General features: G+C 41.9%; 2 protein-coding genes across 3 annotated transcripts in view; one reads left to right on the top strand and one right to left on the bottom strand.

Moving 5' to 3' along the window:
- Positions 1-11,593, bottom strand: part of HGS (hepatocyte growth factor-regulated tyrosine kinase substrate) — a 2,162,662-nt gene extending 2,151,069 nt beyond the window's left edge. The window contains exon 1 of the mRNA XM_044069724.1: positions 11,582-11,593. Coding sequence (XP_043925659.1) covers positions 11,582-11,593 — 12 coding nt within the window. The remainder of the gene's footprint in view (positions 1-11,581) is intronic.
- A 703-nt stretch (positions 11,594-12,296) lies between these two features.
- The window catches only part of ARL16 (ADP ribosylation factor like GTPase 16), a 533,664-nt gene continuing 523,318 nt past the window's right edge, over positions 12,297-22,642 (top strand). Inside the window, exon 1 of one of the 2 annotated variants that reach the window (XM_044068195.1) lies at positions 12,297-12,424. In XM_044068195.1, the coding sequence (XP_043924130.1) occupies positions 12,361-12,424 (64 nt within the window). In that variant the 5' untranslated portion in view covers positions 12,297-12,360. The remainder of the gene's footprint in view (positions 12,425-22,642) is intronic. The other variant, XM_044068196.1, reaches the window with a different exon arrangement.

The raw sequence follows: 22,642 nt of genomic DNA, 5'->3' as shown, positions 1-22,642 counted from the left end.
AGGGGGGTGAGATCAGTCAGGGCAGAATCTAGACAATGGTGTGTACTCTGGTCTTTTCATGTTCATAATCACTTGGTGTTGGAGGTTACATTAGCTTAGGGGATACAGCAGCTGTTAAGTTTCTCTTTAGTTAAGTAGGGTAATTCACCTGCTGGTGTGGTGTGCCAGATGACTACTAACTAGCATTTAACAAAAACTGTTGAGATATTCTAAGTCTGGGAGTCACTGCATGTAGTGTTTGTTTTTAGGAATGTGACCTTGGTATATGTTGGCTTTGCAGCCTTTTTTTGGACTGGTGCATACTTTTAATAAGTACTAGTTTGGATGTGCACTCCAGAAATTGAGCTTTTTTTTTTTTTTTTGGTACTTTGGTGATTTGGGGTTTGACATTCTGAGTTCCTTTCTTGCCTCCCTTGTGTACATTACTGTGTGTGCTCTGTCTTTAAGAAGCATTTCAACTTGTGGGCACGTGCTTATAAATATAGAGCATGTGCAGGCAGCAGTGCCATTTTTTTGAGTTAACAGCCAGTGTTAACATGTATGAGTGCAATAGCCAGTCTGTTTAAAGTTACCAAGCCTCCATCCTGATGTGTTTTGTATGTAATGAAGCTGCTTAAGCCAAACCCATGCAAGTTTGTCTGCTTTATCCTGACCAGACAAGCAACATGGTGTCAGAAGTGGTATTCCCGAGTAATATGGTATTAGAATTGGCATGCCTAAGCAACAAGAAGCCAGAATTGGTCGTAGAGCCAAACCATGAAGTACAGAGCAAGAAATAGAGGCATGTATAAGAGTGGATCATCCTAAAGCGCTTACACGACTCTTACAATGTCAGTGACAGAATTTCAGGTACTGAAACTCACATAAATGATTTATCTTGCAAAGAAAATGATACAAAGCATTTACAAAGTACAAAATGCATTGCTAATTAAACACAAAGCCCAAAATGCATTATTGATTAAACAAAATGTTCAAAACTACTATATTTGATAAAATTATTCAAAATACTTATGAAATAGTGTAGAATTATTTCTGATTCGCATAACAAGCATGATACAAGTAAAATGAGCCCAAGAAAAATATAACAAGCATGATAAAAGTCAAGTGAGCATAATAATAGGGCAAAACAAGCATGAAAAGAGCAAGAACGACTGCATTTTTAGTAAACGACCATGTTTTTGATATAAACTGCTATTCCACATTGATTAAAGTTATTCAAAGTATAGTTAGAGTTATTAGAAGTATCTAAACATGTTGGTGTCTGTGCTTCATTACAGTACAATTATTTCAAAGAACTTGTGTGTACAGTTTTTCCACAAAGTACAGTTATTTTGCCAAGTGCAGTCAGAATGCAGTCATTTTCAGAAGTTCCTTGTGCTGTGGGCAGTCAATTCGTAAAGTACAATCATTTTGAAGTGTACAAAGTTATTTTGCAAAGTACAGTTATTTCAAAGTGTTTCTTGTGCTACAGAGACTTATTTCATAAAGTGCACTTATTTTGAAGAGTTTGTTGTGCTGTTGAGCATAATTACAAGTTTCTGGCATAAATTTCTGGCGTGTGTATATTCGTACATAATTCCAAGGGTCTTTATTACTTTGTGTTGGCATGGCAGAAGCATTTTGCAGACCTCTCGTGTTTGATAATAGTGCAGAGAATTTGAGAGTGTTTGAGCAGGAATATCAAGAATTTCCTGTTTGCACTTAATTTTAAAATCGTTTTTTTCTCAAAACTTGCATATTTTCTGTCTGACCTAGCACTCTTGTGTGGGATCATTTACTGCACTGTTATAACTTGATATTACTTGTGAACCTCTGCTATCTCTGAAAAAACAAAAAAAAATCTTGCTTTTTTCCCCACTTTTCTGAGATTTAAAAAAGTTCAAGTTACAGGCTTGCTGTTCTTGAACTGTTTTGTAAGTTTCTGTGAGGCCATTTTTGCTTGGGCTAAAGGAAAGTCTTTCTGTTGATCAGTGGCAGTGAAAAACATTGAGCTGCTTCCCTGTCCCCCATAGGAGTGGTTACCGACTTGAAACTGTAGTTTTATTGGCCGTTTTGGGTCAATTCCTGGCTCTTTCCAGCCCCTGCTATCAAGCACGCTTTAGAGTGCTTTAGCGTGGAGTTGCCACTAGAGCAGCATCGGGCAGCGCCGGTTTAACAAGGTTAAACTTTCTGGCTCCATAAAGTCTGTTCTTCATTTTTTCCCTTAGAACTGCTCTACTAGTAATCTAAACAGTATATCCCTTAACTAAAACGCGCAGCACTTGTTCCTAAAAGCTTTTACTTGTCTTAAAAGCATCTTCTTTTCAGGTTTAGCACTTCTGTATTATACAAAGTCCCTCACTAGCAAACCCCCCCCCACAGGAGTACCCACTTCCTAAGTCCTCTCTTATTCAGTTACACCCTTAACTTCTAAATTTCTCTAGCATGTCGAAGGGCCAGATGCTGGCGTCCTCTCCTGTCCAGTTGGTGAATTTGGGAATATTGAGGCAATGTTACAATTGCCTCATGTACACTGACAACCCTCTCCTCCTCTCACATAACACAAATACTTGCGAGAGATGCAGCTATTTAGCCAAACTGGAGGCTGAGCTCTCTCAACTCAGGACTGGCAAGACCAGACAGGAGGAGAAGGCAACTACACACACCACAAAACCAGTCTCGCATAAAGCTATCACAGCAATGAATGAAACACATAAACACACAAAGTCATACTCGGAGGCTCTGAGCAAAAATTTACCTAAACAGCAGAGGCCTCCAAAGCAGACATCCAAGCAACTGCCACCTCATGACACACCACAGGCCACACATAAACCACAAAATCAGTGTGCAAAGCAGTCACAGCCCTTAAGGCCAAATACAACACCAAACATACTTGTCATAGGTGACTCCATAGTCAGACACACTGACGTCCCGCTCACCAGGCTGAACAAGGAGAGGGTCACAGTAAGCAGCCTATCGGGCGCTAGAATCCGCCACATAACACAAGCACTCGGGTCACTCCACAGCAAGTACAAATATGACACAGTCATTGTCCATGCTGGTGTGAACGACCTGAGCCGTACCTCCCTGGACTACATGAAAAGAGACATAGAGGAGCTCTCTGATTATGTAGCCCAGGCAGGTATGACCCTGACCCTGAGCAGTATCCTTCCTTCACCAAGAATGATGCCACAACATAGAGACAAGATGATCAGCTTTAACAATTGGCTTAATTTCTGGTGTCATTCAAAGGGGATCCAGTGTCTGTCTGCCTGGGATGACATGCTTGACAAGCCACGCTGCTTCGCAAGGGACAGCTTGCACCTGTCACCCCTGGGATTCCGGATATTGGCTAAGGCTCTTGCCACCCCCATAGTGCCTCTTTTAGGCAAGGCTCAAATTCTAAACCTACCACCCTAGAAAACAAAAATGGGAAGAAACTAAGGGTAATGCTGCTCAATGCCAGAAGTCTAAATTTCAAAATGCACGCACTCGAGGCCCTTCTCAGTATGTAGAACATCGATGTCTGTGCTGTGACTGAAACCTGGTTCAAGGCTCCTGAGAGCACCCCGGCACTATCAGGTTTTACCTCATATCATGCGTTCCGGCCCCAAAACCCGGACCACACCACAAAAGGAGGGAGTGTATCCATATTCATCAAGGATACCCACACCTCCAGGTTGGTGGCAACGCACGAAGCATCAGAAACCATCCAGGTGCAATTAACCATAGGCAAAACTGCTCTACAATTTGTAGCATGCTACAGGCCACCCTCTCAAACTCAGGAACCCCACACAGCCTTCCTGAAGACACTGGAGGGTATAAATGTATCTCCAAACGCCATTATATTGGGTGACTTCAACTACCCGAATATAGACTGGGAACATTACTCAAGCCCCAACTTTCTAGCCCAAAGGTTCCTGGAGTTCATAAATTCAAATGCCATGGAACAACTAGTCACCGTTTCCACAAGAGGAGAAAATATACTAGATCCCATCATCACAAACATGGGGACAAAATGCTCCACACCGGAAGTATATCCCTCATTGGTGAGATCAGATCACAAACTTATCTCACTGGAAATCCACATCCCGCCCCACCCCAAACAAAAAAGACCACAGTGAAGAACTTCTCTAAAGCAAACTTCACACTACTCAAGACTGGTGTGGTATCCTTCAAGGCCCCCGAGCCAGTGGAAACCACAACCCAAGCTGCGGAAGCCCTTACAAATGCCTTCTACGAACACCTCCAGGACTGCATGGATCAGGCAATCCCTAATAAAACCAAGACTCTTTCCACCAAGGGCAAACGTCCAGTCTGGTGGACCCCAGCCGTAAACAAACTTTACAATAAGAGGAGAAAGCTGTTACATGATAGAGCAAAATCCATAAGAGAAGTCACCCTTGATCATTATTAGTAAAAAAAATACGAGCACTCATAAAATCATCCAAGGCCAACTTTGAGAGAAAAATTGCAATAGATTCAAAAGACAATCATAAGGCCTTCTTCAGCTATGTTAGAAACCTGGGTGGAAACTCCCAGATATGCGTAGAATTAGTCCAAAATGATACAAAAATCACTGAACCCACAGACATTGCCAACATACTGGCAGACAGGTTCAGTGCAAACTTCACCCCCTCTCCCCCCCCAAAAGGAGAGATAACTATCCCAGCGGAGTGTAGCCTCCCAGGCATCCCAAATGCGCAGGTGAAAGCTGTTCTCTCTAAAGCTAAAAACACAGCATCAATGGGACCGGATGGTGTCCCCGGCTGTGTGCTACACGAACTCAACAAGGAACTAAACCCGCATATAAGGCAGCTGTTTAATCTTAGCCTTACCACAGGATACATGCCCAAGGAGTGGCGTACGGCAACTGTGGTCCCACTCCACAAAGGTGGTGCCTCTACGGACCCTGGTAATTATCACCCCATAAGCTTAACAAGCCTGGTCTGCAAAGCTATGGAGAGGATCATAATGGAACTCATAAACAAAGACATAGGAGACTTGCAGACATTGGACCCGACCCAGTTTGGCTTTGTCAAGGGCAGATCATGCCTTTTGAACTTGGTCGACTTCTTTGAAACAGTCACCAAGGCCATTGATGAGGGAAAGGCAGTCCATACAGCCTACCTTGACCTTGCAAAAGCTTTCGACACAATACCCCACTCTGGTATTATAGAGAAACTTACCAGCTTAAATGTAAACCCATATGTCACAAGATGGGTTGCAAACTGGCTAAAGGACAGAACCCACAGGGTTAGAATTGCTGGCGCCATGTCAGACTCCAAGCCGGTCACAAGTGGTGTCCCACAGGGCTCAGTCCTTGGCCTCCTGTTGTTCGGCATCTACTTCTCAGAAGTACAGGCAAACATAAGAGGACTATGGCTGACAAAGTTTGCAGATGACTGCAAACGGGCGCCATAGTGGAAAGTACATCGGACACAGATATCCTTCAGAGGGGTCTCACGGAAACTGATAGCTGGTGCCAGAGCCATGGCCTTAAGTTAAATGCCAAAAATGTATAGTCATACCCTTTGGGAAAAACAAGGTAACCCCAAGCTACCATATAGGTGGCAATCCATTAAGCACAGAAGAGGTTATCAGGGACCTGGGGACCCAGGTTGACAGTGGCCTTTCTTTTGACACTCACATTGCTAAAGTGGTTAGAAAGACCTTCTACATTGCCCACCTGATCATGAAGGGATTCACATCCAGATCAAGTGAGGTCATTGTTCCCTGTACTCTTCACTTATCAGACCAATGATAGAGTACAATGCCCCATTCGGGATGCATCTCACCCGACACCTGCAGCAATTGGAGAGACCCCAAAAGTTCCTCACCAAAAGGATAAAGGGACTCCAAAATCTGTCATATGCTGCCAGACTGAAGAAACTCCAGCTCTATTCAGTCGCATACCGCCTGCTCAGAGGTGACCTGTGCCTGACATACAAGGCCATGTCCAACCCGGAATTAATGGACATGCTCCACCTCAAAAAATCCAAATCTACCAGATCCACTAGAGCAAGCGACTTGAACCTTAGCACGGATATAAATAGGACATGCTGGAGTGATAGATTTGTCACCCAGAGACTCCCTATGCTGTGGAATAAAATCCCGGTCCATGTGAGGCAGAGCACCTCGCTGGCTCTGTTAAAGAGAAATCTTGACCGGTGGATGGGAGATCGTAGGTTTACCCCGGGAATCATCTCTGTGTCACTGCTGGACAGAGGCACAACAAACTAATGGGCACAGTATTTTTTAACATAAGGGGTGGCGTAAGCCACAAAACTTTGGGCTAGGATTATAAATGCCTTGGGGCAGATAGCCTAGTATAAACCTATGAACCTATACAAGCAGCTTTTTTTTTTGAAAAAGGTGCATGTACAAGGGCATTTATTCTGTTTAATCTTGTGGGATCAGAGTTCATTGAAAGAGTGTTCATTTGTTCATGCACCAGTAGTATATGCAGGAGAAGGGGAGACTGTCATTGTTGTACAAGCTGAATCAGGGGAGGACCCCGAGTGCTTTAAAATGTAAATTCTGAGAAATGTGTAACCCCCAGACAAATGTTACTTTAGAGAAGCACTTATTTTACACAAGAGACCAAAAGCCAGGGGAAACGTTTGCTGCTTACATTACTGATTTGAGAAACAAACTTAAAACATGCAGATTTGGTGATTTGAAAGACAAGTTGATGAAAGGCAGGCTTGTGTGTCGTGTTAATGCTGCAGTGAGAGAGTTTTTGCTTCAAGATAGTGATTTAATGTTGATCAAAGCCACAGAGTTTTGTCAAATACATGAACATACAGAAAGGCACACAAATATGCTTGCAAGTGATAAGAGCATGCTTTAAGCAACTTCTAGAACAAATGTAGGCAGTATGCAGCATGTGGGTAACAGGAACAGGCTCCTGCACATGGCAGCTACTATAGTTCCTGCAGGGTTTCCAGGGAGAGCCTGTACCTTTCTAGCAAGTTCCAAGACCAGACATACTTAGTGCAGCACAGGGGTGAGTCAGCAAAACCCAAGCAAGTCTCATAGTTAACTGTCGTAATTGTGGTGCCAATCACGAGACTAAAAGAGAAAAGTGCTTAGCATTTGGTCAACAATGCCACAAGTTTAAAAAATCGAACCTCTTTCAAAAGCTTTGTAAATCAAGCAAGCCTCATTCAGTTGTTAAAAAAGGTTACTCAAAAAACCAAATTGATCATATAGAAAAGCTGCAACTCTACTTTCTGTGTAGATGGTGTATCAGTGATTTGTGAAAAGGTAAGTGCAGTAGATTTGTTGGCAAAGAGCAAAGTGTTTTGCATTGTCCTGATTAATGGTAAACCTGCAGAGCTCAAAGTGGATACTGGTTCAAAGTGCAGTGTAATGTCAGCAAAAACACTTTTTTAGAGTAAGAGCTGGGGAACAACTTAATTTGGCTAACTGTGCAAAGCTTGTTGCATATGGGGGTGAAGAGATTCAAACCAAAGGCTTAGTAGTGCTTTTATGTTATTCTGCTGGGAACAGTTACGACTTGGTCTTATGTAGTTAAGACCAGTGCAGTCATTATTAGGCCTTAGAGACCGTTTAAAAATGAAACTGCTTTCCTTTACCCAAGAAGTTCATCATGTAAGCACATGTTGCAGTTCCAGTTTCACTGATGCTATTTTCTCAGAGTATGCTGATATTTTCAAAGACAAGCTAGGCAAACTTCTTGTGTATTCCATGAAGTTAGACCCAGAGGTCAGTCCAGTGGTCAGACCAGCAAGAAAAGTTTGATAGCTATGTAGAACTGAGTTAAAGCTCAGTTAGAGAAAATGGTGCAGCAAGGTATGATTTGTCCAGTCACAGAACCAACCGAATGGGTGTCTTCCATGGTAGTTGCCCATAATAAAAGCTCAGATGAAATCAGAATATATATTGACCCAAGAGACTTGAACAAAGCATTAGAGACCACACCATCCTATGCATACAGTTGAGAAAGTCACTGCCCTCATGCCAAATGCCACTTTTTTCTCTGTCTTAGATGCAAAGAGTTCATTTTGGCAAGTAGGCTTGATCGTAGATCTTCACTGACTACATTCACCACACCATTCGGTAGCTACAGATTACTCAGTGTCTTTCAGCATGCAGTGGAGCAGATTTTCTTCTGGCTATCAGTGTGCTATAATAGTAGATGATGATTTACTAGTTGGAGGTAATGGTGAAGCAAAGCATGACAAACTTCAGAAAATTCTGGAAAGAGCACATGAAGTGAATTTTTAGTTCAATCCTCTGAAGTGAAAATTCAGGCTGAGAAGTTACTGGTCTGTCATTTATTCACCAGTGAAAATTCAGGCTGAGAGAAGTTACTGGTCTGTCATTTATTCACCAGTTCAGGCTTATGACTAGATCCTTCCAAGCAAACATCCATTTTTGAGATGCCACCTCCAGACAATGTCCAAGCCTTGCAACGTGTTCTTGGTATAGTTAACTGTTTGGCCAGGTTTTACACCAGACTTTAGTGAATTTATCAGCACCCTTAAGAGAACTGACATGCAAAAATGTTACCTGGTCCTGGTTGGAACAACACCAGAGGGCATTTGATGACCTAAAACAGAAAATTGCCAGTCCACCTATGTTAAGATACTATGATGTCCACAAACCATTAATTCTTTCCTGTGATGCTTCAAAGTTCAGTCATGGTGCAGTTATTCTTCAAGAGGGTAGGCCAGTAGCCTATGCGTCTACAAGTCTTACCAAATTGACATACAGTATGCTCAAATTAAGAAGGAACTTTTAGCCATTGAGTTTGCACGTTTGAAGTTCCATAATTATGTTTATGGCCGAGCTACCCAGAATGAGACTGATTTCCAAGAAGCATATGCACACAGCTCCAAGGAGATTACAAAGAATGATGCTCAGATTACAGAAGTACAACTTCAAAATGGTCTATGCAAAAGGCAAACTTCTTTATCTGGCTGATACCTTATCCAGATTGCCCAGAAATACCACAGAAAAGCTTGATACAGAGAATTTTGACTTCTATGTCTTGAAGTGCATAATTTTTCTACCACAAGTCTTGATGAGCTAAGAGATCACACACAGGCTGATCCACTTTTGCAAAAGCTCAACTACTTCATCAATCTTGGATGGTCGTCGAAGCAATCGTGTGTACCGTTAGAAATGCAACCTTGTTTTCCTTACAGAGATGAAATGTTGATGGAAGATGGTATCATTTTCAAAGGTCCTAAAGTTCTCATTCTACTTGCTTACAAGAGTATATCCAGATTTTGCATCATGGCCACCCAGGTTCCGCAGCTACCAAAAGAAGGATGGCCTATGTCAAAAAAATGTCAAACTACTTGTTCAGTATGCAATAGTACTAAACCACAGTTGCAAAAAGAGCCACTTCCGCTAAACCAGATTCCTGAACTACCTTTGCCAACAGTAGCCACTGACATATTCGAGTAGAATGGTCAACATTACTTAGTGTTGGTAGACTTATTCAGTTGGTTCAATACTGACCTGCTACCTAACCTAATGTCTAGTACTGTCATTACTAAGTTGAAACATTTCTCATTCCATGGTAGTCCACACAGCTACTTTTTGACAACCTTCCCCAGTTTACTATTCAGCTGTTTCAGAAATTTGCAAAAGTGGGACTTTATCTATGTTGCAAGTAGTCCTGAGTATCCACAGTCAAAGTGCAAAGCTGTTACTAGAGAGATCAAAGAGTGACAATACCTATGTTTTCTTGAATTTGCTTAATCTCCTAAATATACCCAGTGACAATTTACTTGGCTCACCTGCTCAGATTTCTATCTAGGCAAACCAGAACTACCTTGCCTATCCGTTCCAGTTTGTTGATGCCCAATGCTAAAAACACCAGAGCAATCAAAGCCCAACTATTCAAAAAGTGTTCATCCCAGAAGTCCTACTATGATAAAATGAGCAGATTTCTTTGTCCATTGAAAGGAGGAGAGATAATGAGGATGTAAATGACTAAAGGTTTGATCGAATTGGTCAAGTTAATGGTGTATGTGCCAAGCTGAGATCTTACCTAGTGTAATCTGATAGTACAGATTACAGAAGGAATTGAAGGCATCTTCTTCCATTTTCTGAATTGATATCACAGCATCATATCTGTAATACAGACTTCAGATCTCAGAACAATCCAGGTGATCCTGTTGAAGGACATCTTTATACCTATTCCTGTCCCCAATGTCCCATAAATTGAACATTCACCAGTGATGGTCATTGTTGCTAAACCCAGTCCTAATTTTGTCACACGATCGGGTTGTATTTCCAGACCTAGGGTAAAATACGCAGCAACTTGGACATGATTACAAGTAAAACAATTGGTTCTGTATAATTGCATGTCAAAGAATTATTTCTGTACAATTGCAGGTCCGTGATTGTCATTACTACTGTGCATGACTAACTTCCTCAGAGGGAGGATGTAGATCAGCGTGTGTGCTGTGGCTTTAAGAAGCATTTCAACTTGTGTGCAAGTGTGTATAAATACAGAGCATGTGCACGCGGCTGTGCCATTTTGAGTGAACAGCCAGAGTCTTAATATGTATGAGTGCATTAGTCAGTTTGTTTATTTTGTTACCAAGCCTCAATCCTGATGTGTTTTTATGTAATAAAGCTGCTTGAACCAACCCCACGCAAGTTTGTCTGCTTTATCCTGACCGACAAGTGACACCTTGCTCTTTAGCGTTTGTGAATTCTACCTAAGATTCTATCCAGAAGCAGACACACTACTGAGGGTCTCCCAGAATAGGATGCAACTGTTATGCAAGTACTCACCTTATCAGCTGAGTTTTGAGGGGGCTTTCTGCACTGAGCGCTTTACTCCTCTGTTTTATGTGTGAATAGAGTACATGTAGGAAGGCACATTGGTTCCATAGGTAAGTTACCTCACAACAAGAAGTCTTCTGCTTTAGTTCATGACTGAGGTGCACTCTGTGCAGAGTCTAAATATCCTCCTCATGTTCGCATTAGTTATTTTCGGTAACTATTTGAAATGTGTGGACCAGCTACAGCAAGTCTCGAGATGTGGAGACTGGCCAAAAGATTGGACTTGCATATACTAAGTCCGTGATGCCATTTCTTGGAATATTCTCTTTGCTACAAGGTATGGCAGTGTCAGGGTTGGTATATAAGTTTTGGGGAAGGAGGGCTTGCCCCTACCCCCAAAAAGCGATTTTAAGAAAAACAATTTGAGATTCGCATTTCTACTGTGATTTTGAAATTTTTGGCTTTTCAGTATTCGGCATTCCAAGTGCCAACACTTCAATACGGAAATGTTCTTTTTTTCTGAGTCCTTGTGTTTTCTCCTCAATCTGTAGGTGTGTAAATATGAGAGAGAGATGGGCAGATATGGAAGACAGGCCTGACAAGCTGCTTCTCTTCCCTGTTTGCTTAGGAAACTCTTTGGATGGTAGTGGTCTGTTCATGGGTCCCTAAGGGAGTCTGATGTGAATTAATAGCATAGGGTGGATGGAAGGAGTACATGTAGCAGAGTTTCCAGCTGTTGATTTATTACAGAATTGTAATTAAACATTTGTGTTGGTTTCTTTATTTGCACATGGGCTCCCACTGGGATCAAGAACTGTGGATCCAGTACCTGGTCTGGCATAGAGATGCACCCAACCAGCACTGGGGTGCTGTGGTGTGTGCAAGAAGGAGATTGCATGTGCCTCGCATGTTGGAGGTCATAAAGAAATAAGTGCTTAAGGAAGCCAACTGTCAGCATGTTGCACAAGATCCTTTCAATGTTTAACTAACTGGTATTGAACTACTATCTGTTATGTATACAGATTGAGCTGCACTCTGGTGAAATGGTAGAACTTCATATGCTCTACGCACCTATGAAATAGAATGGAGCCCATCTATGTCTGTGTGAATGTGATGTAGGGCCACTGAATCTAAGTAAGTACAGTACTGTCTCTCATGGGTGATTGTGCTGTGTAGGAGTGGCTCCACATTTATGTGACAATGTGCATGAACAACAAGGAGGTGGACTAAGGCAGGGGTCTCTGACGCCTAGTTAGAGGTGGTAGTCCTCTACGTTACATTGTAGGAAGAAGTCTAGAAGGGAGTGACCCAACCACACTCTCCATGATGAAGATAAGTGACTGTAAAACCAAAGGGTAGATTATCTGCAAGCGGGAAGAAGTCTTTGTAATATAAAGATGTACAACTGTTATTGTAATGCACTGCTGCATAAGGTATTTACTAATCTGCTTGAATTTTCTGTACTTTTGAGTGTTAAACTGCCCAGTTGTCCTGTGACTAATTAACTTTTTTTTTTTTTTTTTTTTTTTTTTATCTGCAGGGCTGGATAGCTGATTACATTAACAAATTTTTGGAGTGAGTCCAATTTTCATATTTTGGAGCACTGTAATGATGTGCCTGCTGCTGGGAGCCACTGGTGTTGGAAAGACATTACTACTAAAGAGGCTTCAGAATATCCTTTGTTACAAGGCTGCACTAGAGGTGGCCAAGGAAAGTCTAGCGCAATATAGTGTTCTGAAGGGACAGTGAATGGTTTACCTTCTCAAACCTACATGTGGTGAACGCGTTTGGTTTTAAGGCCTATACGGCTACATACTGGATTGGCCTGCCCTTTCAGTCATGCGTTTCAATCTCCGTAACCCATGCTGTTAGGCAAGAATAGGATTATACAGTTTTCTTACCGCATTTTAATTATAACTTGATTGTCAGGCTTGTGCATTAGAAAAACTTCCCCTTAATACATTGAAATGTATCTGAGAGTTCTTTGCAAAGGTTATTCTTTTAGCTCTTGTTGGTAACGACGACATTAATTGCAGCTCAGAAGTAATTAGAGCAATTTTTTCATTAAGTCCACACATGAGATAACAGAAGGTTTGACTTCTGTATTCTACTACAAGATACTCATCGTCCACTAAACGGTCCGCAACATATCCTCAAAAGATCTGTCTCCATTGCCATGTTAAGTGAAAGGAAAGCTTTCCCTTTATTCTGTGCTGTCTGCCAGATTGTGGGTCACAGCAGCCAGTGGGGTTGCTGTATAGGAATGGGCAGGCATGGCTTCTTATAGCCTGAATGCAAGTTTTTCATTTAATCCTTACAGTTATTGATTACATTACATACAATTCAGTGCATATGCAATTATATATATTACTGTGTGTATGTATGCAGAATGTGTATGCATGTACACACCTACAGAAACACTGTGTGTGCATGCATACAGACCCACTTTTAACACACAAGGACTGATTGCTTACAGAATAGTAGCATTCATATAAACTGTTTTCACATAAATGTGAGCATAATGCATACAGTGTATGCACAGCCCTGCATTACTGACATGTCCCTGTACACTCCAGTGTAAAGATTATACTTGGGGATTTGATACTGCTATTCACACACAAGTTTTATTAGTTTTGGTTATGCACTGTGGTACATTTCTGTTGTGTACACAGGCACAGTAGTTTATATTACTGGTGTAGTGACAACTGCTACTTTGCCTTGTATCTGTTTTTGAGCCACAGCACTCCAGAATAAATTTTATGAATAGACAGTGCAAATTTCACCACCAACATCAAAGTGTGATTGTGGCAGATGGTAGTTTAAATTTCCCCACAATTCACCTTAGACAGCAATTAATTGCAGTGCTCTAATACTCTTCGCCCAAAATCTTAAGTAGACTTGTGAGTTTTCTGACAGCTGTAATAGATCAACATATTCTGCTTGCAACCATTCACTCAGGACTGATTTGCTTAAACAGACTGCAGATTTCCTTATAATTGTAAGTCAGATAAGTCAGATGTAGATGGCTTTGCACATGTCACACACACACACACACACACACACACACTTGCACGTGCACATGAACAAATGTTGCCATCAGTAATTGGTATCCTTTTAGCTTGCTTGTTTTACTTTTTATTAGTTGACTGAATTGTGTTAAGTCATTAATATAAGTTAGTACACAGCTATGTGTAGTCTTGTGTGTAGTGGGACATTATGCGTGTTATGTCAGAGTCGGGCTGATTTGCTCTCCCTTCATCCTCAGAAAAGGAAATTCAGCTTTCAGAGTTATCAGAAAATGTTGAGTAATAGGCCTTCATGTATTGACTAAAATTCTTTGTCTATTGCTTGTAAAATGATATTCAGTCCAGAATGCGTGAATAATGAATAAAATGTTACTTTCTGCAAACTAAGTGTTAATCAAAACCAGCTTCAAAGGATAAAAGAGACCTGTACTAGGAAGATCTAAAATACCGATTATGAAATGACTTCAGAATTTAGAAGCATAAAAATTCACAGGTACTTAATAAGCTATTGACCGATGAGGATTTTTAGAAGCCTAGCCTTGTAATTTATATATGTATAACCCAGAGATGAGCAGAACAATGTGTTACCCCATTGAAAAGGGACAAGGGTGCTAAACCAGTGGTGTATTTGTGGTTTTCCATCCATTTGTCCAAATTCCATTTGAATAGAGTAAGGGAAATAGTCTCCTTTATGTGGAGAGGAAGACTATTCCAAAGAAGTGGTATTCTCTGACACATCTATCCGTTCAACATCTTCGGTTTGTTACAGAAGTGATTGAAGATCTCTTGAGCAGGTGTTTATTCCAGCATGGGATTTGTGGATGTGTAGTAGATCAGAGATGAGGTCTGCTGAGTCTCTGTAAGAGAGGTAGAGATTGTCCCACAGTAGCCTGTATAATAGTGAGAAAGAGGCAAGTCTTTGAGATGGTCAGTGCAATTTCTATAGTTTAGATACTTGATTTTCTTGGTGAAAGTGTTTTCATTCAAGTTGTGTTAAGTGTTTGGACAGGCACTTATTGAAGGGCATTGCACTCTATGATCAGCCTAATAAGTTCTAAATATCGTGGAATGGTTACATCCCTGGACCTAGATGCTGTATGCTTACTAATATGCTGTGCAATGAAAGGATTTTCTCACATTAGTGGCTATGTGGTGAACAAAGGATAGTTTGCTGTTCATATAGGTTCCCAGGTCCCCAAGTACTGAATCAATTTTCAGGGGGTGTGTTGTAGATATGATGGCTACAGGGGGAGGTCATACTTGCTGAAGGAGACTGTTGTACATTTTCTGACCCATGGTTATGATGCCATCCATTTGTTTTGGAAAGGACCTTTTGAAGAATCTTGGTATCCCCTGTGGTGTTTATGATGGCACCAAGTTTACGGTCATCTTCAGACTTTGTCAGCCACAAACCTTTTACGTTAGCTTTAACCTCCAATAAATGCCAAAAAGGAGTGGCCCAAGGACTGTCCTCTCTGTATACCACATGGGACGGGGTCTTTTTAAGGAGGTGGAGCTGTCTACCCTACTTTTTTGGGTTCTGTTTTTGAGCTAGTTTGCTGTCCAATGAGTTACACAGGGATTAACATTTTCTGGGAGAATTTAACAATGACACTCAAGTGTGGGATGGTGTCCAACGCCTTTTGCGAAGTCTAAATGTGTGGTGTAGCCTGATTTTCCGCATCCATTGCTTAAATTGGTCAAGGGCAGATCCTGTCTTCTTAACCTGGCAACACCATACTGGTTTGGGTCATAAGTTTGTAAGTTACCTATGCCCTTATTTATTCCATAATGACTCTCCGTAGCCTTACAACTGAGACTGGTCAGACTTGTGGGTCTGTAATTAACCAGGTCCATTGATGCTCCGCCTTTGCTAAAGAAGCTGAAAAGTAAGGTGTACAAAACAGTGGTGCAACCAGTACTACTGGTACAGAAACTACTATGCTAGACATTATTTCCAAGGTTTCTGAGATAGTGAAAGAATAGCTTTATGGTTGTCTTTTGCCTGGGGAGCCATCGTTACTTCATGTCTAGCTTTGATCCGGGACCAGAGTTCTTTGTTCAGTTTAGCAAAAGTGTTTTTTGACGTCACAATAGTTTTATTATAGTTCTAGTGGTACAGAAACGTGGGCAGTAAAGGCATAACAGTTCAGAAATCTTGAGGTGATGGAGATGAAGTGCCTGAGACAGGTGGTAGGATGCATAGTTTGGGGACAGACAGAGGAATGAAGAAATCAGAGCAAAGGCCAGAGTAGCTCCAATTGCAGAGGTCACAAAATCATATTATGGTGGTGGTTCAAGCACATATGCAGAAAAGAAAACAATATAGTTAAGAAGATCTGGTGCAGATAAGGAAAGAGAAAAAGGCAGCATCTTGTAAAAAGATGCGACTGTGAGAGAAGACCTCTGACTGTCAGACATGAGTGTTGAAGAAGGTAGGGGAATGGCATTGAATTGAAAGAGACTGCCAACAGCTTACACTACACAAACTGGTATAGAGTAAGTTGAACTAAGAAAGAAAAGGCATAGCCACGTGCCAGTAAAGGTATTCTGGAAGTTAACCGGCATGGATTTGTTACTTTCTGCGACCATGCCTTTTCCTTCTTAGCTTGACCCCCTGTAGAAAGGGGGGGGGGGGAATTTGATTGATGCCCCACTTTTATGCAGGGGATGACTGTTGCTGCCCTGAATTCATCTGACACCAGACTGAGTAGTCTGTTTAGAGCGTTGACAAGTCCGGTTTGAGGCTGGTCAATAGACAGCCAGGTATGTTATCCGGTCCCATAGAAGCAGTGTTGCAGTGTTCTCTGTCGTGGAAAGTGATATAATGGCTTGTTCTTGGGAGATTCAAGAGGTGGTGTAGATGCAGGTATGTTATCTGGGAATGCAGGGGAGGTAGTAAAGATGGACCTAATGTCCTCATGGTCTGAGTATGTGTTATCCTTTTACTATTAGCTCTGAACAATGCTAGCCATTATTTCCAAGGTTTCTGAGGTAGTGAAAGAATAGCTTTATGGTTGTCTTTTGCCTGGGGAGCTATCGTTACTTCATGTATTGATCAGGGACCAGAGTTCTTTGTTCAGTTTAGCAAAAGTGTTTTTTGATGTCACAGTAGTTTATTGCATGCAGTATAGTTGCTCTTTTATTGTAGAGCCCGTTTTATATTTGGATTCCACCGTAAGGGTTTATTTTTAAATTTGGCTTTATTTGCTTTGGAGAGGGCTGATGCATCTGTGCAGCTATTCACATGTGCATAGAATGTAGCAGTAAAGGATTATGCATACACAGTGGGGTCATCAGGCTGAAGGATGATGTTGGCGTTGGCCACATTATCACTCATTTCATTTTGTATGGATTAGCCATCACATAATTTGTGAATTCCAAGGTTTTTGAGGATGCTTCCAGCTTCAGACTTAAGGTGAATATGATGTGAGGAAGTTGCAACTGGTGGAGTACAGAGCTGTACCATATTGCTGAGAACCAAGTCCAGGATTTTGCTTCCCCTAGTTGCAGCATGGAGTAACTGGTCCAAAGAGTTTGTATTTACGAAGTCTAGAAATGTCTGGACGTACAGTTGAGGGGATGTACAAGTCTCCAGGTTAATGGAGGGATAGTTGAAGCTCCAAGAAGAATCATGTTTGGCCTAATGCTTGGGTACTGTATACTAGTCAGGAGATATGGGCCAAGGGAGACATACAGGTGGTCCTGTTGTTGATTGCGATGTGATGAGTGTATTGTAACTTGTATGTGGCACCCCCCCCCCCCCAGCATTACAGTGTTCCATTACTTGGCTATTTTTTCCCCAGTTACCATAAACACTGTAAAAATCTGGCAGTGTACATACTATTTTCTTCTTTACTTCAACAATGATTAGAGATATTTAAACCTTTTATTTCAAATTTTATAGCACAAACACTGGTAAACATTTGCCAAACAAAACAATACAGTCCCGCAGTGAAAACAGACTTGGCATGAACCATAAGCTTCTCTGACCGTGAAACTCACATTCATTAACACTGCATTGAAACCCACATTCAAAGAAAATGAAAATACATCTAGCCAGTGGCAGATTAAGTTTTTTTCTTTGGGCTGTTTTCAAACCATAGGCTCCTTGCACACATTTTTTGGATCATGCATACATGTGTTCTTAGCATCATCCTGATTGTATTAAATTGTATACCTTGTATAATACAGCACCACTTGGTAGTGTGCATTTTTAAATTTGTATGTTTGAACATTTTTTTATTAAGCAATGAAAGAAAACATATGAACCAATAATGACAAAAATACCCACTACAGAACATTTCAACTCCAAAAGGCCACTTAAACTTCTGTCTTCAGTTCAAAAAGTGTTAAAATGTGTTTCTAATTATGTGCAATATTAGTCTGTCCACCTGCATGTCTGTGATGTAATAGCCAGGTGTTACATGTGTATGTCTGTGAAAGTAGTCTATATGTTATCTGCACATTGAGTCTGGAGATATGGAATTTTGTTCAGTTTTTGCACTTGTTTGATTTCTGAATGACAAGTTTACTTTGACTTTTGTCATTACAATCCACCAATATTCAATGTACACAATCTCTGCAAAAGTAAGTCATCTGAATAATTCCACATTAATGAGGCCTATAATTAATAAAAAGGTTTATGCTGGCTAATAACTTTACATTTCAGTGTTTCATGTACAAATTCCGAGTTTGCTGCCCTTAAAAAAAACAAATTACCTGTGTTACATTAAAAAAAAAAAAAAAATGGTAAGCTGGTAATATTGCATTAGGGAATAGCTGTCAAACCAGCAACAGATTCATAAGGCATCTTGTCCAAAGCAGGGCACACTCAGGAGTGCAGAGCCCCATCCACCCTTAAAGGGGGCACTGCAGTATCAGAAATCCATCCACATGGTATAGATGTAGAACCCACAGCCTTCTTTACTAAAGGCAAGTATGCTACCCATTGTGCTACTAACACAGGCCTACTTCATAACATTGAAATTTCATAACATTGAGACCAAGACATCTAAATCTAAATCCCAAAACATTGAAAACTCAGAACATTGAAAGTATGCTTCATTACATTGAAAACTGCAATGCATAGGTAAATATCCTCTCCACCTATAACAACACCTAACTAGCAAACACTCTTTACAATGTTTCTGCAGGGGAAAGCCCCCCCGCACCCCCCATGTGGGGGCTCTGCCCTCCACACAACCCCCCCCCGTAAATTAAGTATACCAACTCCAAGATTGCACTACATTGGTAAAAAACTAATTTCCTAACCTCGCTGTATCACTCGCCATACACTGAGTTTAGGAAATTAACTTTTTTTTCCACTGTAGTGCTATCACAATGAGGTTAAGAAATTAACTTTTTTCCACTGCAGTGCTATCTTGGAGTTGGTATATTTCATTTATGGGGGGTGCAGGGGGGCTTGTGCACCTGCAGAAATGTAGTAGAAAGTGTGTTTGTTAGTGGTTGTAGGTGGAGGTGATATTTACTTGTGCAATGTCGTTTTCAGTGTTCTGAAGCACAATTTCAGTGTTCTGACTTTTTTCAATTTTTTGGGTTTTCAGTGATGTTCATCATGTTTCACTATTGCAGTCCTTACAAAATAGGTTATCCGGCTCCCGGTAGCCCACAGTCGGCCAGAATACCAAAGTCCTTGACAGATGACGTCGGCTGCCTTCGGTTTAGGCCTGATGTCAGGTGCAAAGGAAGGCAGCCAATGCCATTTACTCAGTCTTTCTTGCCATGGAGCCCGAAGCAGAAGCATTTTGCATGAGTGCCGGTCGGCTGAGTACCTTCTTTTTGTATTTTGACTGCTTAGTTGAAGATGTCCTCAGATAAGTACCCCATTGGGGACCCTCTTTTCTTGCTTTAACGAATGTCAGAGAAAATTAATAACTGTCTTGCCTGTGGAAAACTGATTCCGCACTGTGATTTTCACTCCTATTTTATGACTTGTTTGGGCCTTGAGCACGACGTCCCTAATTGTGCTCTCTGTGCTTCCTTCAACCTGTGTACTATACGCCGTAGAGCTAGGATCTTGTTCAAGCATTTCATAGTTTGGCTTCTAAGTTTGTCGGTATGACGTCTTCTGGTCTCAGATGTTCCTAAGAAGCACAAGGAAAAGGACTGCGATAGGCTTAGGGTCAAATTAGCCGACGACGTCCCTGTTAAGCTGGTTGCTGGCCCAGCAGTAGTCAGTGGGGCGACCTTGGTTCTGACTACTGCGGTAGCTACGCTTCCTGAGTCCCTCTGGCTTTCTAACGGGCCTTCCAGCCAAAAATCTACTCCAAAGCAGGCGCCGGCCTCCCCTCAAATGCCTCAGTCTCAGATGATTAAAATGGTTTGTTTTCTCTTGACCCTTATCAGGGGCTCCCAGCCACCTCCTATGTGGGCTAGGGAAATGTCCCCAGAAGTTTTGTCTGCCTCAGACTCTGAGGTTTCCTGCAACTCTGCTGATGAAGAGGGAAAAACTCAACTTTTTTTCTGGTTTTGAGGATTCTGATCCAGAAGACTCCATCCCTTCTGCCTCCCCTCCAGAAGATTTTTCTTTTGGAGATACTCGGAGTACTCTTAGGCAGCATTTCAAATGGGAAAGTCAGGGCTACCCTCCGTCTAAGAAGCGGATTAGGGAATTTTTGGATTTGCCACAGCATAAGCCTTTGGCTATCCCTCCGGTTTTGGAAGTTGTTGATTTCATGGAGAATTCTTTGACTCCTAATTCTGTTCCTCCTGCTTCCAGAAAGCCTGACTGGTATTATAGAGTTCCTGATTCTCATCAGTTCCTTTTCAAGATTCCTACTGCTGATCCAGAGATTATTTCTCAGGGACCTAAGGGTGTTAAAGCCATGGTTGCTAAAAATCCTGTTCCTTCTGACAAGGAATCTAGGGCCTTGGATAGATGGGGTAAAAAGGTTTATACTTCCTCCCCCCTGACAATTGTCTGTTAATTGTCTTTTTCATATGCTTAAGTATCAGCAGCATACTTTGGAGGCTATTAAGGCTAAAATTGCTGGTGTTCCTTCCCTGATGGAGAGTAAGGACATGCAAGATTTATTGAATTCTGCCACTCTTGTCACTAAACATTCTCTGCATTGTGTTTTCAACACTTTTTTTGGAGGCTTATTGCAGGGCAGCACTCACTGGTTCTGTCATTTAGAAGACATGCTTGGCTCAGGGAACAGCCCCTTTCTGAATCCGTCAAATCTAAATTACTGGATGTGCCTTTGCACAAGGACAATCTTTTTCGTAGCAAAGCAGAAGAGGTGTTGAAAAAGTTGGAGGATAAGGCCAAATCTATGCAAACTGTTAAGGACTTTCTGCAAGTTCAGCCTCCTCGTTTTAGTAGACATTTCCCTTCTAAGAATTGGACTTTTCCTGACCCTAGTACACAGGATCGCAGTAGGCCTAGGGGTTACAGGTCTTCTAGGGGACAGACCCCCCCCCCCCAAAAAAAAAGGCTAAACACTGGCAGGCTTCCTCTTCAGAATATGGGAGTTCTAAGCAAACTTCCCAAAGCAAGCATTCCCAATGACTCTGGCCTTCCTCTGCGGGCCCAGGGTTTCCTTTGGGGGGGAAGGTTAGCCATTTTTGCAGATGTCTGGTACACCGTCACAGACGACAAATGGGTGCACAAAATAGAATCCCAAGGCTACAAGTTCTCCTGTCACACCTTCCCTGTCCACCAAGGATACCCAGATATCCGCCCACTTCAAAGGGCAGAAGCAGAAAAACAAGTTTCTTCTTTGCTAAACCTGGGAGCAATAGAGCCAGTTCCTGCACTGCAGATAGGCCAGGGTTTCTACTTGAGACTTTTCCTGGTTACCAAAAAAGGGGGGCACCTGGTGCCCTATTCTGGATTTGTCCATTCTAAACACTGTTCTGGTGATTCCCAAGTTCAAAATGCTCACTCTTCAGCAGTTGCTGCCAATGCTGGCCAAGGATTCCTGGCTGGTGACTTTGGATCTCAAAGAAGCTTATCTGCACTTCCCAATAAGGGAAAGCTGCAGGCAGTTCCTTTGCTTCAGGGCGGGGAACAGGCACTTCATTTCTCTGCCCTTTGGCTTATCTACTGCTCCCAGAATTTTTACGAAATACCTGGGTCCAGTCATTGCTTTTTGCAGGCAAATAAACATTCAAATTTACCCTTACTTGGACGATTGTCTTATTCAAGCAAACTCTCCAGAGCAACTTCTAAAGGATTTGGACTTTGTAAAAAACCTTCTCACCTCTTTGGGCTACACTATCAACGAAAAAGTCAAAATTGGCACCCACCAGGGAGATTGTATTCCTGGGAGCGAGCCTGAACACAGCCACCCTGATGGTATTCCTCCCTCAACAGAAACAAATGGATCTTTCGAATTACTTCAAGAATTTAGAAAGCGTGACCCAGCTCTCTGCAAGGCAATTCCTGCAAGCCCTGGGATTCATGGCTTCATGTATTCTGATGATTCCATGTGCCAGACTGCATATGAGGAAAATACAATGGTAGCTCAAACACCTTTGGTGTCAACACACTCTGGATTTAGAATTGATACTTCCTCTGATTCCCTGCCTGCAGACAGAGGTCCTATGATGGGTGACTGCCTGTGCACAGAACAGAGGCCTGCCTTTCTGTCCACTTCCTTCCAGCCAGACTGTCATCACAGATGCCTCGGACTACGCTTGGGGAGCACATCTAGAGGGCAGATGCATTCATGGGACTTGGAACTATATCAACAGGTTCATTTGCACATAAATCTGAAGGAATTGATGGCAGTCCAGCAGGCCTTGATGGCTTTCAAGCATCATCTCTCTCCTGGTACCCTTCTGGTCAGGACAGACAACACCACAACATGTGGTACATCAACAAGCAGGGAGGGACC

This window comes from Protopterus annectens, chromosome 4.part0 (genome assembly GCF_019279795.1).
Source record: "Protopterus annectens isolate FY-2018-M chromosome 4.part0, PAN1.0, whole genome shotgun sequence".
NCBI classification, from domain to species: domain Eukaryota; kingdom Metazoa; phylum Chordata; order Ceratodontiformes; family Protopteridae; genus Protopterus; species Protopterus annectens.
The sequence above is the reverse complement of the archived record's forward strand: the minus strand, read 5'-3'. Positions and strand labels throughout refer to the sequence as shown.